This window comes from Poromitra crassiceps (genome assembly GCF_964638095.1).
Source record: "Poromitra crassiceps genome assembly, chromosome: 8".
Classification (NCBI taxonomy): Eukaryota; Metazoa; Chordata; class Actinopteri; order Beryciformes; family Melamphaidae; genus Poromitra; species Poromitra crassiceps.
Genome location: NC_139629.1, coordinates 7,233,730 through 7,255,108, shown reverse-complemented (window position 1 = coordinate 7,255,108; position 21,379 = coordinate 7,233,730). Strand labels below are relative to the sequence as shown.

General features: G+C 44.8%; 1 protein-coding gene across 1 annotated transcript in view; it reads left to right on the top strand.

The window, feature by feature from the left end:
- dgkg (diacylglycerol kinase, gamma) overlaps positions 1-13,306 on the top strand; it is a gene marked incomplete at its 3' end in the record, with an annotated part of 116,709 nt that extends 103,403 nt beyond the window's left edge. The window contains exons 24-26 of the mRNA XM_083642126.1: positions 9,162-9,282; positions 11,260-11,320; positions 13,208-13,306. Coding sequence (XP_083498252.1) covers positions 9,162-9,282; positions 11,260-11,320; positions 13,208-13,306 — 281 coding nt within the window. The remainder of the gene's footprint in view (positions 1-9,161; positions 9,283-11,259; positions 11,321-13,207) is intronic.
- Between the last annotated feature and the right edge of the window lie 8,073 nt (positions 13,307-21,379).

Here is a 21,379-nt window from a genome sequence, read left to right as displayed (position 1 = left end):
GTGCTTGGACCCCTAATAATAGTAGGGTAAAGTAAAGTGCTGCCGACAGTGTGTACCGATTGTTTTTAGCCCTGGGAAACCTAAATCTCCACCCAGAGGGGAGAGGTGGTCAGAGATGGCCAAGATTGACCGTGCCTTGTGCAAGACTTGATTGCTATAGATGTCTGCTAAAGAGAGCTGCTGCATGCCAATTACTTTGCTGGCTACTCTGACAATATTCGTCTTATTTGATAGACGATTTTTATTTTGCACGGTCAGGTTCCCATACCAGGAGATTAGACAAAATGTGGAAATAGACTGGATAAAAGATTTGTAAAATAAAACCATCAAGGTCTTGTCCACTTTAAAACGTTCAGTCTGTGCAGGAAGTATAGTCTCTGCAGGCCCTTTTTGCAGATTGCAGAGGTGTTGAGGTCATGGTTCAGTTTCTTATCAATTATAGTTCCCAGGTACTTATAGTGCACCACATTTTCGACGTGTGTGTGTGTGTGTGTGTGTGTGTGTGTGTGTGTGTACGTGTGTGTGTGCGATGCACAGTCGCACATGCTAGAATGCGTGTGATGGAATGTGCGTTTCAGAGTTGCCTCACAGGATTTAACCTTCATTACATTAGCTCCTCCTCCTAATGCTATTTGGAAACAGAAGTGAGAAAAGGGTGCTCTAGTTTCTCTCTCTGTGTGTCTGTCTCTTTGCGTGTGAGGCTTCAACTTCACTTTGTGTGTGTATGTGCACGCCTGCACGCTTGTGTGTGTGTGTGTGTGTACAGTATTTGTGTGTTAATATTTGTGTACATGCATATAGGTGCCTGACTGTCTACTGTGTGTGTTAGTGTGTGTGTGTGTGTGTGTGTGTGTGTGTGTGTATATACATATGGGTGCCTGCCTGTCTACATGTGTGTGTCATGTGTGTGTTTGTGTGAGTGTGTGTATGCACGCAAAGGCCAGAATATAATGCCCACACTACTTCTGCATTTATGTGCTTGCGTGCTTGCATATCTGCGTGTGTGTGTGTGTGTGTAAGTGTGCGTGTGCGTGTGTGTGTGTGTGCGTGCGTGTGTGTGTGTGTGTGTGTGTGTGTGTAAGTGTGCGTGTGTGTGTGTGCGTGCGTGCGCGCGCGCCCGTGCGTGCGTGCGTGTGTGTGTGTAAGTGCTTGCAGGCCTGTCTGTGTATATGCGTGCCTGCATGCACAGCTTACGACTAATTGTGTATGACAGTTGTTTGCTCTGCCTCAATAAGATCATGCTTTTAAAGCTGTTAGCTGCAGATAATGTCATCAGCCAGGTTACCCAGAGTGAGGGGATGGAGCCCTCGGCAGTTGTGACCTCAGTGATGAAACTTCAACCCTGTGACTCACTCTGTTCCTACACTGCTTTCTCTACTACACTGATTCCCAACCTTTTCCCACCCGACGCATGGCCCAGTTGAAAATCTCAAAAATGCCCGTGGCCCACATCCGACCGTAAACAGTACGGAAGCCAAATAATGCGTCCTCAGAGCACTTTTAATTTTAACGATAAAAGGAGCTGTCCATCAGCACCACACAGAAATCAGAAACCATGGGGCACTTTACACGAGGACGGTTTCCTGGTGACGGAGAATTATTTTCTCGTTAGTGCCTCCCTTTTAGACGGCGACGGTGAATTTGCGCTTAGGAAACGACACATTTTGAAACCACCCTCCAGAGTGGAATTCTTGGTGACGCTCCCCGCTGAGCGCTCCATGTAATCGCTTTGACACGGCTCATTTCAGGAACTCTGACGTGCCGGCACACGAGACACGCGCGATTACGTCATAGTCGTGCGCGAGTTCAGTCAGGAAAACAACACGAAGAGAAGCAGACATGGATCTTACGGTTGTGCTCTCGTTGATGTTGCGGGTGCTTACGTGGCAGAACCAGATAATACTGGCAGTTCTACGCCTTATCCAAGAGTGTTATTCTGAGGAGGTACACGAAATGGAACGAAAAGGCTGACCCGGCACTCTCCAAGTTGTGGACCGACGAGCAACGCCCCGTTGACCATCACACTGCCACCTAGCGACCTGGCATGTACATTACGGCGTTTTAAAAATTCAACAGCGCTCATGTAAACAGGGAGAAGGTGTGAAGGAAAAGGTGTGAAGGAAACGCTATTGTGTCGTTTCTTCCAGAAACTGTCCTCGTGTAAAGGGCCCCTAAAAGTGAGGGGCTGTCTGCAATAGGCTAATTAACAAATAATTCATTACAAATTAAATAACGGTACCATTCAACAATGGAGAAATGCATTCTCATACAATAATAATAATTACATTTATTTATTGAAAATCATGTTTTGCAAATGAGTTGGCGGCCCAATTGCAATACCTTCACGACCCATGTGTTGACCCCGGCCCACAGGTTGGGAATGGCAGCTCTACTACATGCAACAAAAACGAGACAAGTCTAGCAAAGTCTCATTGGAATACAATCATTTGCAGGGTCTAAATTTAGAAATCTATTCTTATAAACAGCATTCCTCCAACGGGTACGAATTAAGAGAAAGTCCTGCTAAAAACCATTGTAATTGTTAACAGTTCAAGCCGTAGGAGTTCAAATGTGACGAGGTGGGGAGAAGCTGTAAAAACTCTGTGTGTGTGTGTGTGTGTGTGTAAATGAACCCGGAGCCTAAAGTCCATTCCTGTCATCATGGGTGAAGATGGATAACAGTGAGAGGGGCGGAGGAAAACGCCCCCCGGGCCGAGAGGTGCTGACAGGAACAGGATATACGTGCGCCAGGCCCCCGGTGTCAGGCCACCCCAACGCTGCTCCTCCTCAACTGTTATCTGTGCTCCATCTCTCCCCTCCCCTGTCCATTTCCTCTCTGCTCCTGGATCACATTCCTCCACTTCCTGTGGGCGATTCAGAAGGATGAGTGTAAAACACGGTGGCTGTGCCCGTGCCATGCCGGGCGGCGAGAGGGACGAGGCTGTAGTGATTTGAAAAGTGGGAATAAGTGAAAAATCCACTGAGGATTGCGAGTACACACTATATGTTTATACCAGGTTCTAGAGGTGAGCTATTTCAGGTCTGGTCCGACCAGGTCTCTCAAACTCATGAGTCATTCTGTCCTCCCTCGCCTCGTACACCCCCAGGCTCTCTCCTCTCCTCTCCTCCCCTCGCCCCGTCTTCTCTCCCTCTCCGCCCCCACAACAAGTCGAGCTGTGTCACACCATGATGGAGGAGAGGGCTATTTCAGGGGTGTTTGCATCCAGAGTGCGCTTATTGTTTTCTTCTCACACAAGAGAAAAAATAACATTCTATAATTACCTTGTATTTCGCACCCCCCACCCCCCCGCCCCCCCCCCCCCTTCCCTGCCAGCCCACGTGGCTAGTTACAACCGAAATAGCTCCAGTAGCAAGCTGCTTTCTCACTCTTACTGGATGGTGATTAGATTACCTACTAATATATTTACTCTATATATATACTTACTATATTATACAGTATATTAAAGTGAATGACCAATCTCTCTGATTCTGAAAGTAGCCAGTAGCTTTCAGATGGGACGAGGACAGAAAAGATCATTTTGTTTTGAAGTGTCTGTCAAAAACTGGCAAGGTCTCCAATGTGTTCTTTCCCACGGCTGTCCTCCCATTTGGGAAACTTACCATGAAATTTGATTGCCGTTTGGAACCGACATACCATCTGGGTGCTTACAGGCCATGCCACAGTTTAGGATAGAGAGACACAGGCAGCAGCGCATGTTTTTCTTTTGTACCGTGTCATAGTAACATGGTGTACTTTGTCAACGGTGCCAAGTGAGTGGCGCTCGCCCCCGTGCCTTTACCTCCGTTTGGTGCTGGTGAGGTGAGGGCCAGTTCCTCTTGACCATCTGCCATGAGTCAGACCACCCCGAGACAATGACAGGCTGGTCTGGGAGGGAGGGCAAGTGGGCGGAGGAAGGAAACGCAAATATGCTTCTTTATAATTATAGGCAAAATAGCTAATCTGTCAGGGGAATTTACCATTTGGGTGGTTTATATTTTTATCTAGATGTTTATTTATTTATTTATCCATTTTAATATATTTTTATCACCTCTGAATCTTTTTTTTTAGGTTGATATCAGAGAAAATGCATGATAATAAATCAATTGATGGATTTAAGGTGGATGATTTTATGATCCTATAAAGTTCTGTGTTGTTTATCTTCTGTTCAGCTATGTAGTGCACTGCTCGGCTCGGCAGAGAGAAGAGTGTGGCAGCAGCACAGCAGCGACGATTCTAGCTGCCCGCTGCTTGGCAAAGCAACGCCATCCCATCCCAGAATGCACTGCGGTCGGGTTATGTAAGAGGCTGTTCTAGTCTATTCTTAGCGCCGCCTCAGTGAGACGTAACAGCGCTGGTTTGCCTGAGAGTCCAAAGCACAGAGATGTGATGAGGCGGGAATCATCAGTGCGGTGAGAATCAGCATGGTGGGCTACTCTGCCATCAGGCTCTCTCACTGGGACACGGGCAGCAGGACGGCATGCCCATGTTTGGTATCGGGAGGAAGTAGAGGTGTACGAGTGGGCGTGCGCGGGAGGGGGATTTATAGATTCATTAGTGCAACAGGAAAAGGCTGTCCGAGCAATACGCTGTTACAAAATCCTAAAATAGGATCTGTCAACTCGACACTCGCTGGAAGATTTTTTTTACAGTTTCTTAGTAAAAGAAGATGATGTTTCATTCTGCCGCTACATGTTTTCATAGACTTAAAACGCTCCCCCAGAGTTTCTAGCTGCAACAGCCCACCACCATCCTTACATCCGGCCTTCCCTTTAATTCCAATCTGTCACGTACTGCCATTGTGTCACTAGTCCCCCCTTCTTAATCCCTTAGTCTCCAAATGTCCAGTTTGTTCTTAATGGATGTCCAATCCTATTAGTATTTCTTGGAAAGCCGTGCAGAGGCGGAGGGATGCAGATTGGGAATATGCGATCCGTGCGCCTGTGCAGAAGCATGCGGTCCGCAGCCCCGAGGGAGAGACGGAGCAGAAATGATTGTAGTGACAGGGAACTCAGAGTCCCAAAACTAATCCGTCCATGTCCCGGGTACTCTGGCAAAACAGACACAAACGAGAGGACATCTTTACAGAGGAGAAGATGTACGCGTGTCTGTCTGTGTAAGGGGGATGACACCATCTCTCTGCATCTCCTCTCTTGCTGATGAGAGGGCATCTGCTTCATCAGAGTGAGATGGGGGTCGGGGGGGTCATCATTGGTGGTGTTTGTCCTGCTGGGAGAGGGCGTATTACAAGCCCAACAAATCACCACAAAACAAGCCAAATTCACTTTGTTCTAGCCACCTTGTTGAACTTGTATTTTCTTTAGCAGAAACGTGCATGTACATGTTGACATCATAAGAAATAGTATGTACATTATTTATGCAATTGAGCAGTACTGGAGAAAACTGCAATGTAAAAACTATTGTATAGTCCCCTTTGCAAAGCTCCGCGTAACGTTTTCAGCTAGCACTATACATTGTGTTTTCAGCTTAGCACTATACATTGTGGAGCAATAATGTATACCGTAAATTCCGCACTATAAGCCGCACCGGTGTATAAGCCGCACCTGCAAAGTTGACTATATTTTTCTTATATAAGCCGCACCGGACTATAAGCCGCGGGTGTTTTAATGTTTTTTTTTTTTTTTTTTTTATTGTGTTTTAATGTTTAATTACCATATGTAAGGGTTCATGCACAGAGGGGATTGTCGGGAAAGAGATGGCTGTTTGAGGAAGCTCCCATTTATTAACATTTCAACAAAACAACATAACACAACACCACCTGTGTTGTTTTTTACAGTGCACACAGTGTCATACAGTGTCATACAGTGTGGTGAAAAGAGGGCAAGAGAGGAAATTAAAACAGAAGTGGATTTATAGTTAGAAAGAGTGCTAAAAAAGAGAGATTTTTTTTTTTTTTTTTTTTGGAAAAAATCCATAGATAAGCCGCACCGTTATATAAGCCGCAGGGGCCAAAAAAGGCCAAAAAACGGGAAAAAAGGTGCGGCTTATAGTCCGGAATTTAAAAGGTTTTTAAATGTAAAATGTTTTAAAATTAAATGTTTGTTCCTCATTCTGCTCTGAGATTTTCTGTTGAATTGTCACCTGAAATATTCAAGAGTGCCAGTGACTCACTAGCAAAATTACCCCGGTATAAACATCGATCATCTTCAACGCTTGGCACGAAATGGCAGCTGGTCTTTAAATGCCACACTTTAACTCTCTCACACACACACACATACACACACACACACACACACACGTGCTCGCATGCGCGCGCGCACACACACACACACACACACACACATGCTCGCAGTCGCACACCACCAACACGACAACATATGTGATAACGGAGTGGAATGTTGCTCAGCTGCTGTACATGCTTAATGTCTTAGCCATAGAGAGAACATGCATATACTGTAGGAGAGAAAATACTTTATTTCCTCAAAATTAATATTATATCCCAAAGGAACTATTCGGTATGAGTGACTTGTGTTGCGAACTTGTGCAACAACAGGGAAAGGAACAACAACGGGATAAGATAGACCCAGATTTGTATTTTTTATTATTGTTTTTTGCATACATTGTTGTTATTATTATTATTATTATTATTTAAATGATCCTCTCATGTCACCATCTCGTCTCTTGCCTATAATTGAGAAATCACCTGTATTTTACTGTACTTTGCTTTTAAAAGGTGCTTTTAATAACATCTAAGCCTTAAGATTCTAAGATCTTTTAAAGATCTTTTGAAGATTCTAAGATCTTTTAATAACATCTAAGATTCTAAGGAGTAGAGCACGAACACGCCACAGTTTCCTGTTTGTAGTTTGAAACAAAGCCAGCGGGCTACGAGAGGTCAGGCAATGTTGGGAAATGATGAACATTGTTGACACTGCAACAGCCAGACGGGCCTGCAGCCTATCGCTCCAGACAGTCCAAACAGGCAAGCCTGCCAGTCCCAGCAGGTCTGGGCTAGGAAGCGCTATGGCAAAGAGACCCTGGGGGAACCGCTCGACCGGTTCCCTGAGTGTCTCTCACCCCGTCTGTTTCCTCCTCTACTGACGGAAACTCTGCTATGGGCAGCATTAGGGATGTAACGATAACCGGTTTTAATGATAACCGTGATAAAATTCCTTACGATAACCGTACCGTTTCAAATTTTCACTATCGTTAAAACCGCGGTACCGTGATTACCGTGGTACCGTGATTACAGTGCTTTGAAAAACATGGTAGATACTGTCCATCATCAACCAAAGTTGGCAACAGTCTCCCAGATGCAAGCGTGCAGCCTTGGAGAAATGATTTCAGTGAGTGTATCGATCCTTTTTGGGTCTGAGTTTTCAATATAAAACGTCATAAAATGATTTCAGTGAGTCTCTCAGTACTTTTTTAAAGTTTTCAGCAATTTCTTTTTACGAATACCATGATAATATGATAACCGTGATAATTTTGGTCACGATAATCGTGATGTGACATTTTCATACCGTTACATCTCTAGGCAGCATCAGCCATGAGGTCTATTTGGTATCCATATTTCTTTTACCCATGTGGAACGTGCCGATTGAGCGTGAGAGACGAGGGTAATAATAAGAAAACTGATTCACAATTTGGAGAGTCGCACCTTCAGTGTGCTATTATATAGTTTCGGGACTGGAAGGCTTCATTCATCAGTTGATCTGTCCGGATAGATGGAAAGCTTGAGAGGAGCCATTCTCTCGGGACCCTCTTTGGCAAGTCAGATGCAGCCAGAGAGCTCTGTGATTCTTCACCCGAGGCAGACAAGCCAGCAGCCAGGGCAGAGCCAGGAAATGGGCCTGGGATATGTTTAGGTGTTCAGCTGGCACCAGCATGCCTGCCTGTCTGTGTTAATCAACTCTCAGAGCCCCGCACCAACCTGCACAATTAGCCCTGGAATTTGGGTTACAGAGGCAGAGAATTAACCCTGGTCATTCCAAGTCTAATTTAGTGTGTGCTACTAGTCCAACATGTAATCATAAGATCCAGTAATAAAAGCTGCTGTTAGACTACACCGAAAGTGAGCCGCACATCTTTGTTGCCGGTGAGGTAGTTTGGTCAGGATGAGCTCTGTGCAGGACCACAGTGAGGTGGTTTGGTCAGGATGAGCTCTGTGCAGGACCACAGTGAGGTAGTTTGGTCAGGAGGAGCTCTGTGCAGGACCACAGTCAGGTAGTTTGGTCAGGAGGAGCTCTGTGCAGGACCACAGTGAGGTAGTTTGGTCAGGAGGAGCTCTGTGCAGGACCACAGTGAGGTCGTTTGGTCAGGATGAGCTCTGTGCAGGACCACAGTGTGGTAGTTTGGTCAGGAGGAGCTCTGTGCAGGACCACAGTGAGGTAGTTTGGTCAGGAGGAGCTCTGTGCAGGACCACCACAGTGAGGTAGTTTGGTCAGGATGAGCTCTGTGCAGGAGGTATGAGCTGGCGTGGGCTTGGCTGCTGTTGCTTGGCAGCTCACAAATTATCGCACTGGCAGTGGCAGTGAAGAGGATGCATCTCTCAGAAGTCTCACTAAATTTAGCTCAATAATGTTAAAAGATGTGAAGTTGTTATGGAGACATAAGCGTACATCTCTCATTTCCTCAATAGGTCACTTATGAGCTGGATCGAAACTGATATATGTCAAGCGATACTGTCTATGACCTTTCAGATGATGTCTGGAAATATTGATGCGTTGAATTGAGCAAACAGAGAGGGAACAAAAAGCACAATTCATAAATGAGAAGGTAGCCAGGAAGCCTGATGTGTAGAAAGAGTTTGACGATCTGTAGCAGTTACAGTGAGCCATCCTCTCCTCTGCTCTGTGTTGTTGATGGAGGAGAGAGCGCAGGCATGTGTGTCGGCTCAGGCGAGCATGCCTCTTCATATGATCAGAGTGCCTGCAGACGTGAAACATGTATGAATAAGACATGCACAAAGCAATATGTTTGTGCCAGTTTCGCAGGTCATGCTTACGAGAATAGATAAAGCAGTGCACTGCGCTCTGACCCATTGCCAGTCACTGCTCTGACCCATGTGCAACTCTCCCCCCTCCCCCTCTCTCTCTCTCTCTCTCTCCCTCTCTCTCTCTCTCTCTCTCTCTCCCTCTCTCTCTCTCTCTCTCTCTCTCCCTCTCTCTCTCCCGCGCCCCTTCCCTCCCTCTCCACGCAGACCTGAGTGACCAGCTGTTGGAGGTGGTTGGTCTGGAGGGGGCCATAGAGATGGGACAGATCTACACGGGACTGAAGAGCGCAGGCCGCAGACTGGCCCAGTGTGCCAGTGTCACCATCCGGTCAGAGAAGTCCCTCTATCCCCTCCCCTGCTTCCATCCATCTCCTCTATCACATCTATCTTTTTCCTCCTTCTGATCTCTGATCTCCAGCCTTCACCTCGTCTGTCTCCTGTCACTCTCCTCCCTGCCTCTCTGTTCTCCTGCTCAACCAACTGGCAAGTGGACTCTGCACCATTCCATTCCATTTTCAATTCAAATAAACTTTATTGGCAATGAATGGTAATCAACCGTTATTGCCACAATAAACAATTATATATAATTATATATATATATGTGTGTGTGTGTGTGTGTGTGTGTGTGTGTGTGTGTGTGTGTGTGTGTGTGTGTGTGTGTGTGTGTGTGTGTGATAATCGTCATCATCATCATCATAATACATAATACTTCTATAGTGATAGTGCGTTTCTAAATACTCAAAGACACTTAACAGACATAAAATAATAATGTTAAATTAGTCAAAGGAAACGGCACAATAAGGCAAGTAGATTCAATGTAATCTACTGACTTGCTGGAGAGATATGATCATAATAGAAAATACAATAAAATAAAATTACAAAGTAAATAATCAGACTAACAATTAACTAGTAACTAGTGTTGTAATATTCAAGAAGTTCTAATTAACATAAAAAAAATCTCTCTAATATCATCAATCACAATCATACAAATGAAAAAATAGATGGTGTCAGTTCTCCTGTCTCAGTTGTTCACAGCATGTTATATGTAGCAGCTAGTTCTCTATGTGTGTGATCAAAACTGTATTCCTTCACTGTTGAGTATGTTGTGCCTTTGATGCCTAAAACTAGGGATGGGGCCGATCCAATATCGGTATCGGGTGCCGATATTGGCACTAATTCACAAATCGGATCGGATCGGAATCTGGATATTATAATTTTTTTTTCAATTCCAGCGCGGGCCGCAACGCGGGCCGCTGGCCGTAATTTGCCCATGTATAGTAGTATCCTTCTTTGCCTTGTATATTTTCTTAATTTTGTCTGCTTTTTGCAAGGTATATTAAAAAAAAAAAGTCTTTAATTGGCCAAATCTTTGCCTATACTGTATATTCAAGAAAAATATTGGTATCGGCATAATATCGGTATCGGCAGATATCCAAATTCAGGTATCAGAATCGGATCGGAAGTGAAAAAATGTGGATCGGTGCATCCCTACCTAAAACCCCTGCCGTATCCAACGGCTATCAAGCCTGCACCTAATCAATGACATAATCCAACTGCAAAAATGAACTCAGCCACAATCACAGGATGACAAATGATCTGTCTGACAGGTCCAAGGGCGCTGTGTCCACGTTTTGGTTCCGACACCATTTTTGTCCAAAAGAAAGTGGTTTTAGTTCAGATGTTTTTGTTGCTCTTGCCAGGCTCGGCCCATTTAACATCCACAGTGAGCCAGTTACTGTACCGATATAAAGAGGCGACATTCACAAGCTGTTCTCTTACCTGTTCAGCAAACTGCCCTTCATATTTTCCTAGAGCAGAATTAAAAGACCATTCATCACAGTCATTCTCCCATACTGTGTTTCCCTTGCTGCAGAGACACGCATGAAAGGCTTAAACTAACTTTGTATGTGTATGTGCCCGCCTGTGTGTGTGTGTGTGTGTGTGTGTGTGTGTGTGTGTGTGTGTGTGTGTGTGTGTGTGTGTGTGTGTGTGTGTGTGTGTGTGTGTGTGTATGTGTGTGACTGTGTGTACAGTGGGTCTGTGAGTTTAAAGAGTGGGGGCCTGTCTGGGAATGGGTCTCATGGGAACAAAGGGCGCAGTGTTTGACCCTGTCCTGGGACAGTGTGAAACTGGCATCCCGTGCCTCGGAGGTGCGTGTGATCTGACCCCCGCGGCCGCGCTACCCCCATCGCATCCCACACCAACCTATCCTCTCTCTCTCTCTTACACACACACTCTCTCTCTCTCTCTCTCTGCCGACCCCACCTCATCCCCCCCCCCCTTCCCTCTGCTTTCTCTTTTACAGGACGTCCCGACTGCTGCCCATGCAGATCGATGGCGAGCCCTGGATGCAGCCCCCCTGCGCGGTGAGATTGAACATATTACCCTACAGCAGGGGTTCCAAAACCTTTCACCCCAGACGCAGGATGCCAGCAGTAAACGTCAACCTACAGTATCAAACTAAAGATTGTAACTGCTCAAGTGACATCACTGTTGACATCATTACTGATGATGATGTCACTCACTGATGTCATCACAATTGCTCGAGGGACATCAGTGATGACATAAATTCTGACTTTAATTTTTAATCTCAGAATTCTGACTTTATTATCTTCTGGGATAAAGTCAGAATTCTGACTTTGAACTCAGAATACTGACTTTTTTTCTCTGAATATTTTTCTCCGAATTTTGACTTTTTTCTGGCCTTTATTTCCCCCAATTCAGACTTTCCCCCCTCAGAATTCAAACTTTATTCTCAGAATTCTGACTTAAACTCAGAAGTCAAATATTCTCAAATTTACCCTCTGGTGCCCCGTCAAGGACCCCTGAGCATTCCATGGGCCCTACTTTGAGATAACATTGCAAGGCAGTCTGATTTGCGCGAGATCATGAGATCAGATCACAAAACCATCTGGCAACGTCAGGTTAAATTTGAGAACCACTGTCCTAAGAGACCAATAATGTCTGCTTGAGGAGAGTCGGTGGTGATTGTTGCAACCGTTATTCCCATGGCGCTGGGCCAGCGGCCCCGCCGGGGTCATGTGATGGAAGAGTCAGGAGAGTCACTCAGTCAGTCAGTCAGTCAGTCATGGATGTTTAGTGAGTTTAGTGGGAAAATGGTTGTATCTAGGGATAGGACGGTGCTAGAGAGTTGGGATTCGAGGGCTGGGTAAGATTAGGGGCTAGGATGGTGTTTGGGGGGGGGGGGCTAGGGGAAAGTCATAGGGGATAAGAAGGTGCTAGAGAGTCTGACTTTTGAGGGGTGGGTTGGTGGAGTGCCTAGGGGGATATGGGTGGTGTTTGGGGGGCGGGGACAAGGGTGGTGGAGGGAAAAGTGGCCGTAGGGGGAGTGGTGCCGTGGGCTTAAAGATGTGCGCTTGTTTTATATTCTTTCCTCCTATCCTGCCTCAGTTCGTTGTGCCTTTATAAACTTCCACCTCCTCCTCACAACTCCAACTTTCCCTCCAGCACTGTCATGCCCCCTCATATCACAAACCAGCTATATCCTTTCCATAAAAAAAATAGGACATTAATCTCTTGAATCCATTCTATCTATCTATCTATCTATCTATCTATCTATCTATCTATCTATCTATCTATCTAACTATCTATCTATCTATCTATCTATCTATCTATCTATCTATCTATCTATCTATCTATTTATCTCTGGCTCAATTATTTTACATCACTATCTATCTATCTATCTAAATTATAGATAGATAGAATAGATGAAAAATATTTGCTATTTGCTATAAATGCTATGAAGAGATAGTTATAGATTCTATAACTATCTCTTCATAGCATTTCAAATATTTTTCATCTCTTCATTTTACTTATATATATTTCCTCCCCCCATTTTTTTTATCCCATTTTTATCCCCCATTAGTGTTAATTTTTTTTTTTTTTATCCTGGTTGTTGCTCCACCCTCTGCTGATCTGGGGAGAGCTCATCTCTTAATTTTAGACTTTTATGGGGGCGTTAGTTGCGAACTTGCAATGTTCTTTAGTGTACTGTGTGGGCTATTTTGCTTGCAAGGTCAGGATAGGTGATTTTGCAGCTATGTGAAAAGCCAGGGTATGATGGTGAGGAGAACTGTTGGCCTGGCAAATGTGTGAATGAAATTCAGCTGTAATATTGAGAACAGTTCACTTCAGAATCCCAATGCTTTGGATCTTACAAATAAGATGATTTTCTAGCAAGATGGACCAGTCGTTCCCTCTTGTCTCATGTGCTTTCTGTGTGATTCTTACAGGTCAGGATCACACACAAGAATCAGGTCCCCATTTTACTGGGCCTGCCTCAGAAGACGCCATTCTTTTTCTTCAAGAGACGCACCCGGAGCCGCGACTAGGAGACACACATACACTACACACACACACACACACACACACACACACACACACACACACACACACACACACACAGACACACACACACACACACACACACACATACACTACACACACACACACACACACAGACACACACACACACACACACACAGAGACACACACACACACACACACACACACACAGACACACACACACACATACACTACACACACACACACACACACACACACACACACACACACACACACACACACACACACCTGTCACCCATCAGCTGCTCCACCAGATGACTCGTTCACTGTTCGCAGTGTTTGGAGTTTGGAACTTAGGTGCTCATTAACAGGATCATATTGAGGAGAGGAGTGTGGCCAAAGTCAATACGCCCACAGACAGTTCACTCCCACAGACAGTTCACTCCCACAGACAGTTCACTCCCAGTGGGACCAACAGTGATGGCACCCGCAAATGAAACGACTCTCAGTATATTGACCAATTCCTGTGTAACCAGCATCTTCTAGTTTCTCCACACCTCAGTCGCAGCCCCTTTGCAACAGCAAAACCTTGGTCCTCAGTCTAACCCCCCCCCCCCCCCCCCCCCCCCCCGCCACGCCCACCTCGTCCTGCAGCCGTATTGATAGTATTCTTTTACATCACCACACGGCCATTTTGGTAGGAAAACAACAGGTGATTGTCATCAGTTAACAGGTGATTACAATCAAGTGACACTTACAGCCAATGAGCTGCGTGTATTGTAGCGCCATATTGGTAGGAAAAAAGCTTGTGACATCATCGGAATACTATGAATACCAGTACCACACTGCCTGCTAAACACATTGCCAGCTTTTCACTACCTGCGATACCCTCACAGTTCACACATGGAGCAAACGTACAGAAGGGGGGGTGGATAACCGGGACGGGGTCGTGGTGGGGGAGGGGGGGGGGGGGGGGTAAAGGAAGTAGGTTACAAGATGAGACAGATCGAGCGGACTGGAGGGAGAAAGAAGAGAAGGGAGTGAGAGGTCGGGAGTGCCTGGAAGTGAAAGCGGTGTGCGGTAGTGGCGCGCGGCTGTTTTACAAAGCCAGTGAGAAAGTGGAGTAGGATCCACCTCTTCTTGGTGGAACCTGTATGAATAATGAAAGAGTGATTGCTTGTAAGAGCGCTCACTCCGGGGCCTCCCCGCAGACCGGCCGACACGGCACGACCGAGGAGACGAGAGGAGCAGCAAGATGCTCATCCATTATTGACCCCTTTTTGTTGATGGCAGCGGGGCGTAACACTGGCCCGGGACGAGGGGGAACATGCAGGGATTTTAGGCCCCCTAGCGTCACTAGCCTACAAACAAACATCTTGTCAAGCGTATTTACAGACTCTGTGGATGATTCTGGTAGTAGACCTAAAGGCAAAGGAAGTCTCTTCCAGCCGCCTATTAGTTATCGCTATCTGAAAATCTGCTGTGAACTGACCAGAGACTAGATTGAAAGTAGGGATTGGACACGCTGTGTTTCTGGTGTGTCTTGTGTTCTGTGGCAACATATTGGATTTGAAAGGCAACCATCCGGATTGAATCAACAACAACCGCGGTCACCGAGCCGCCGCCACGCACCAGACATCCAAACCCCCGGCAGAGGACACTTGCAGCGGGGTCAAGGATTGAAATAAATCCCTTCCAGGGTACAACAGCGGGGGGCCCTGGGGGTTTTATTTACTGTACCAGCGCACCGACAGGGGAAACTAAATTTACCGCTCTATTTCGGGGAGGTTCTATCTATCCTCCTCTGAAACTCTATGCCTAATTACAGTGTCAAAACATCAACTCACAATGTCAAGTGTGTCTGTCTGTCGGGGAGTGCAAAACCCAGGGCCTTGCCGCACTGCGGAGTGCCCGGCAACTTCGTTTCATTCATGTTTTCGCTCAGCTTCACCGAATGTACTGTAGATGTGTCCATAATGGAACTAAGAGAAAATAAGAAGAATTGTATTATCACCAGACAAGGTAGAGGTGATATAAATAGCAGAAAATAATAAATACTAGAGAATCATACAATCATAGGTCAGTGTTCGGAATGTACCCAACATGAACATATTACTGTCCCAACAATATGGTAGAATATACTATATGTGCAGACACAGTATGTATATTTCTGGAAAGTAGGTGTAGTGCACATATACACGCGAATGTGTTTTTAATATTATATCATTGTTATTAATGTGGAATTCTTAGCTTAGACTAGTACAGATCAGTATTCTTCAGCGGGTCGCCATGCAGAGCGGCTCACGTTGGAGCTGGTACAAGCGCTCTTTGAAGGCAGTTTTCCAAATTGCCTGATTCACATGAGCTTAGATCTCAATCAGGTGCTGCATCAACTTCTAACTGGGTCTCCTCAACTTGGCTCTTTCCTTGCCTGTGGAGAGAATCCAAACGTGGGCGAAATCTGGCCCAACACATCAAACGCCACAAAATCGTACAGAATCTTTGATCTTCTTGATCGAAGTTGGCATTATGCACGCCGATGTCTTCTAATCAGACTGGAGAGATCAGAAAAGAATGTAAATGGGTCAGGGTCAAAGCAGCACAGGATCTATCTGATGTGAGTGAGCTGTTTGGGGAAACTGTCTTGAGCCTTGCTGAGATGTATCTGTCTGCAGAGCAGGGCGGAGGAGCAAGATGGGCGAGATGTATTAGTGGTACAAACTGAGTTCCTCTATATAGGGTCTGGCTTTGATGCCTTTATACCCTGGTTCCCTTTAAAACAGGCTGAGTCACCGATCTCGCACCCAGGCCCCATGAAAACACACAGGACGTCCAGGGCATACGCATATACATGTAGATATTTACCAGATACGATTCTGGGTTCCTGCAAACAAGATCATTATCATTCCAGAGATTGGGATGGAGTTCTTCAGGTTAGCTATATGCCAGTTTCATCCATTTGAATAATTTATATTTAAATATACACTGCTGTAAATGCATAACAGAAGTACTGATAGTACTCCAACATGGGAGAAATGTCACGAGACAACCAAACCATCATGGTCTCATACACCCCCCCCCCTTTAACCCATTGATACCTGATGCAGCATTTGCGTGTATATCCCTCGTTTGTGTGTGTATCCCTTTAAGACCGCGAACGGCGTGACGTGGTTCGCGGTCTTAAAGGGATACACACACAAATGCTGCATCAGGTATCAATGGGTTCATTCGTAGTTGTCCCAATGGAGCCTGGGCGGCAAGATGACTCAGTGGGAAAAGAGTGCATGTTTACAGTTATTTTACATTTATTGAATGAATGATTTTAGACAGTTATATTATCAAGTGTACATATGTGTTTATAGCCGAATATTTTATCTGAAGTTAACTTACACCACCGCATGCCTGCTGAAACAAAACAAGAGTGAAAATGACTGCAATATTGCAATATTGCAACTCCTTTTCCCTCAGACTCTCACCTGTGGATCAGACTATTCAAATGTATTATTTCCTTAAAATTACATTTATCTGATATATTTATTTGTTGTGATTTTCATTTTTCGTAGCATGTTTATGATGCTGTGCAAGGAGAGGTAGCAAATGAACGGTCCTGGTACATTCAAGACAAAACAAGAGGGTAGAAATTCCCAGATGACATGTCCACCATCATAATATCTACTCGTGATTTACCATCGGATCAAGGGGCGCCAACATATACACCCACACAGAGCCTGTGTCACACTCCCTCCCCAACGTGTGTGTCGCGACTAACGCCTGTCCTTGGAAGTGATTGAATGCCTTAACTAACAAATTAAATCGCTCTTTTCTCACAGCTTTGAACCATAGACACAACTAGAATCAACCGTAAGATACAAAGAAGACTTGAGCACGTCAATACTTTGTTAATGTACAATGTTAAGTATGTGAGTGAGCAGCAGAGGATGATAATGATGTGATGTGACAAGCTGAATCCATGCTGCCTCAGAGCTGACCTGTATTAGCAAGCAAGGGAGATGATACGTGTGTCTATCTATATCTGCGGGTTGGATTTCCCAAAGCATGTCATCTTTGATCCATATCTGCCATGTATTATCCTTCTGTTAATTGACTGGGTTTACTGGGTTTCAAAGCATTCAGAACATCTTTACTTCTCTGGCTTAAATCAAATGAATGGAAAAATCCACCCTTGGATACTCTTACACTGTTATATGTCATCAACCAATGCATTCCAGGAGTTATTTTGTGACCAAGTGTGGTCATTTACTTTTTTTGCTGTGCCCACTTTCCCTCAATCTGCCTTGTCTTCAATCACCTCAATCACCTTCAGTACATTTCCCAGAATGCCTTGTGACAATGGAGGGGTGTGTGTGTGTGTGTGTGTGTGTGTGTGTATATATATATATATATATATATATATATATATATATATATATATATATATATATATTATATATATACATACACACACACACACATATATATATATATTTATAAGTAAGTAAGTAAGTTATCCTTTATTTATCCCCTTGGGGAAATTCATCCTCTATATATATATATACTGTATATACACACAGTATACATACACACACAGCAAAATATATAATATAGCAGCAGCCTAAACAGTCAAATCTGACATTTTACTCTAATCTTTTAGATAACAGGACAAATTCTGCATTTAAAGCCCATTGTAGCTCTGCTGGAAAGCTCTCAATGTGAAGAAAAACTCAACACCATCAAACAACAAAATGGAGCCAGGAAATAGCCGTTTTTCTGTAATAGTGAAGTGATTGAAGGTGGCTTTTTCCTTTAAAGAGCCACTTTGCTGCTTTTCAACCCACTTTGTATCATTACAATGTAGTTCAACTTCCGTCCAGGTTGTCTGTGTCTGCACCATGAGCTACCTGTTCATCTGCCCCCACCACCACCCAGCTAGTATGCCTTGCTAAGGCTCGTTAAAGCTCTCCATATGATTCTCTGTGGATGCGTGCATACAAAAATTAGTAAGTACAATCTGTAGCTCAAATAACAGCCATGCGAGCCAGCTCAGCTTCAAGATCCTGATGCAAAAAACACGATATCCCTATTTTGGATAATAGGCTGGAAATTTTGTCATTTTAGGGGCAAGGCCATCTGGCCTTCGGCCTCGCAATTTTTTTTAGTGTCCGACTAGCCAGCTAACTCTGTTTACATTTTTAAAACTGTGACAGTTCGCACAACTTTAACACGACATGCATATATTATACATCAAACTCTTGAGCTACTTCTGCTCTCACTCAGAATGTCAAAATATAAGCGATGTGATGTAGTTTTTGAGATATTAACGTTTGTTTGGCACAACTCATACTATTAACTGCCGCGGGGTTCCGCATTTCTGGGTGTCAAGTGACGTCACGCTGATTCGTCCTATTGACATCGTGAAGGGCAATTTTTCTGAAAATTAGCCAATGACACATCCTTTGCATAGAGCAGGCTACATTCAACTGAGACCACTGACGCTTTTAATTAAAGCAACTGACAGTAGCAGGCTGCTAGCAGGGCACTGCCAAAGTGGCCTTAGGGATCTCAGGGCATCACGGCCAGAGGGAGGGGCAATGGTCCATGTAATTCCCACCCAACCCTGGTTGAAAAGTGGCAAAGTGTTCCTTTAATTGTTACATATTACTCTACTGTGCAATTTTTAGTATTCAAGGATTCATGGTCCTGTTTCATTTGACCACACAGCTCCTTCCTCAGTAATTATCTACGCCCACATTAATCAGCATATAATCACATAAAGAGATGGTCATCAGTTTCCATCTGCTCACCCCCACCACCACGTGTGGCTATACCCCTCCCCCAAATGCCCTGACCTTCGTGGGGGGGGGGGGGGGTTTGCTCATCCCCTCTAAAGAGACAGAGGTGGTTTAGCGTCGCCTGACGTCCTGACGGTGTGATCCTATTCTTATCCCGGGACAGATTAGCAGTATTGAGTGACATCAGAGGCACAGATGCAGCAGAGAGCCCCAGAACGCGTTGTCGTTCTACGTCGTCGTACGTGTACCAAATCATAGACGCAGAACTTACAGAGTGGACGTCCCCAAAATCGTAAGCATAGACTTTGAAGAGGTTCACTAACCGAGGTATCTGGCTTCAGGAGGATGAGTGGGGAACAGATAATCATTATTGTATGTAACCATGCATGAGCACAGCTAATCAAAGGATCTGTGAGGGATGTGTTTTGATCTATCAGTTCTACTTCTGTGGTGTGATTGCCCCCATTCCCCCCTCAGGGTCAGTATGGTATGGGACTATATCAGCCCACAGAGGGTCAAGGGCAGACAGAGTCGCCTGCGTCTGGGATGTGATTGGATGAAAGAGGTGAAGAATCAATATCCCCAGCCTCTGCAGTCTGCCCCGGTTCTGTCTGTGTGTGTGTAATCCTCGCTGTTTGTTAGCTGTTGGCATTTTGATGGACAAAAAGATTTATCAAATAAACAGAAGAGGTTGAATATGCATTTTCTCTCCCCTTTTCTTTAATCACGCAAACTAATGGCCACAGATTCTGGCCATGCTGGCACTCTTGGCTTTGTCTACTTAAACTGATTGTATTTTAATTGGACGCAACAGTTCAGCGCTTTTATCTTGATGATGAAACAACTGAAGCTAAACTCCTAAACAGCATCATCACTCCTGATATGGTCAGAGTATGTTCATGGACCAAGCTTTGACATAATCAGTCTGTTAGCAGGCCCAATAACGCTATAGAAACCAGTTTTTTTTTAATCTGTATTGGATCAATCGAACGTAAACACACACATATATCAACACTGATGATGTTAAAGTCATCGGTGTTGATTCACTCAGACAAGAGGGAGGAAGTTTGTGAGGAGATTGATTTAGTGAACAAACGAGGAGACAATGGCAGTGAGAAGAGAGCCACGTTTCCCTGAACCCATAGTTCATAACTCACCTCACCCAGCCCTGAGGGACTTGGCACTTGGCTCCAATGTACACACATACACACACATTTACATTTTCTAGGCATTTCATTTGTGGACACTTTTTTTCCAATATTTAATTTTTCAGTTTGTTTTTTGGAATACAAAAGAACAAAATTGAACAAAGTCAAACCCAGGAAAAGAGAAAGAAAAAAGAAAAGGCAATGGCATACATATATAATTTATATTACAAAGTGGTGCTCCCAGCCACGTGCATGAGGTGCGTATGTGCTTGTAAGAGATGTTGTGCCATGGGATCCCACGCAAGGGGTCCATGAGAAATCAGCCGGGCGAGTCACCCGTCGCCCTTAACCTCGTCAAAGTAGGCCAGAAACGGGTCCCAGATAGTCGAGAATCTTTTAAGTGGGTGGGTCCTCACTCAGGAACCTGACTCTCTCCATCAGTATAATTGAGACCATGTCCGTCGAACCACAGCTGAAAAGAAGGTGGAGAGGGGGACTTCCATTCCCTCAGAATGAGTTATTTGTGGACACATTTTGATCAGAGCTCACAGCCTGGTATGAAATTCTCCTTATGCAGCCATCTCAAAATCTGATACTGCAAGGACAAGTTGAATTCTAAATATGAAAGAGCTTCTCAGAAATGTTTTGTCACTGTATTACTCCCAACATAGAGTAATTAAAACCTTGAGGAATGAACAGGAATCTTTTCTTTCTTTCTTTTGGTTGACTCATGGAGTTAAAATGATCCCATTAGAAATCTCATCAGAGGCGCAAGAACAAACAAGCGCTGAAAAACACATGATGTGAGCTACGTTCTAACAGGTTTCCCCTGTCCTGTAGTAGCTCTTTAGTCATTTTCTCGACTGTATGAGCGATTTGCTGCGTCCGCATGTGTTCCTGTCTCGCACACCCTCCTGCACGGCCTTCATCTGTGGCCTGTAGCCTCCCGCAGGGCCTGCGAGAGCAGAGAGGGAGAGAGAGAATTAGGAAGAGGAGAGAGAAACTGTGGAGCCATAAAATTAGCAGAGAGAGAGAGAGAGAGAGAATAAAGGAAAGCGGTTATACAACTGGGAGCCTCAGAAGAGTCTGCCTTTGGCGAAGCTTCTTGAGTGCGGCCACTAAGATAACAAGGCAGGAATTATCTCCCAATGCACTATTAATA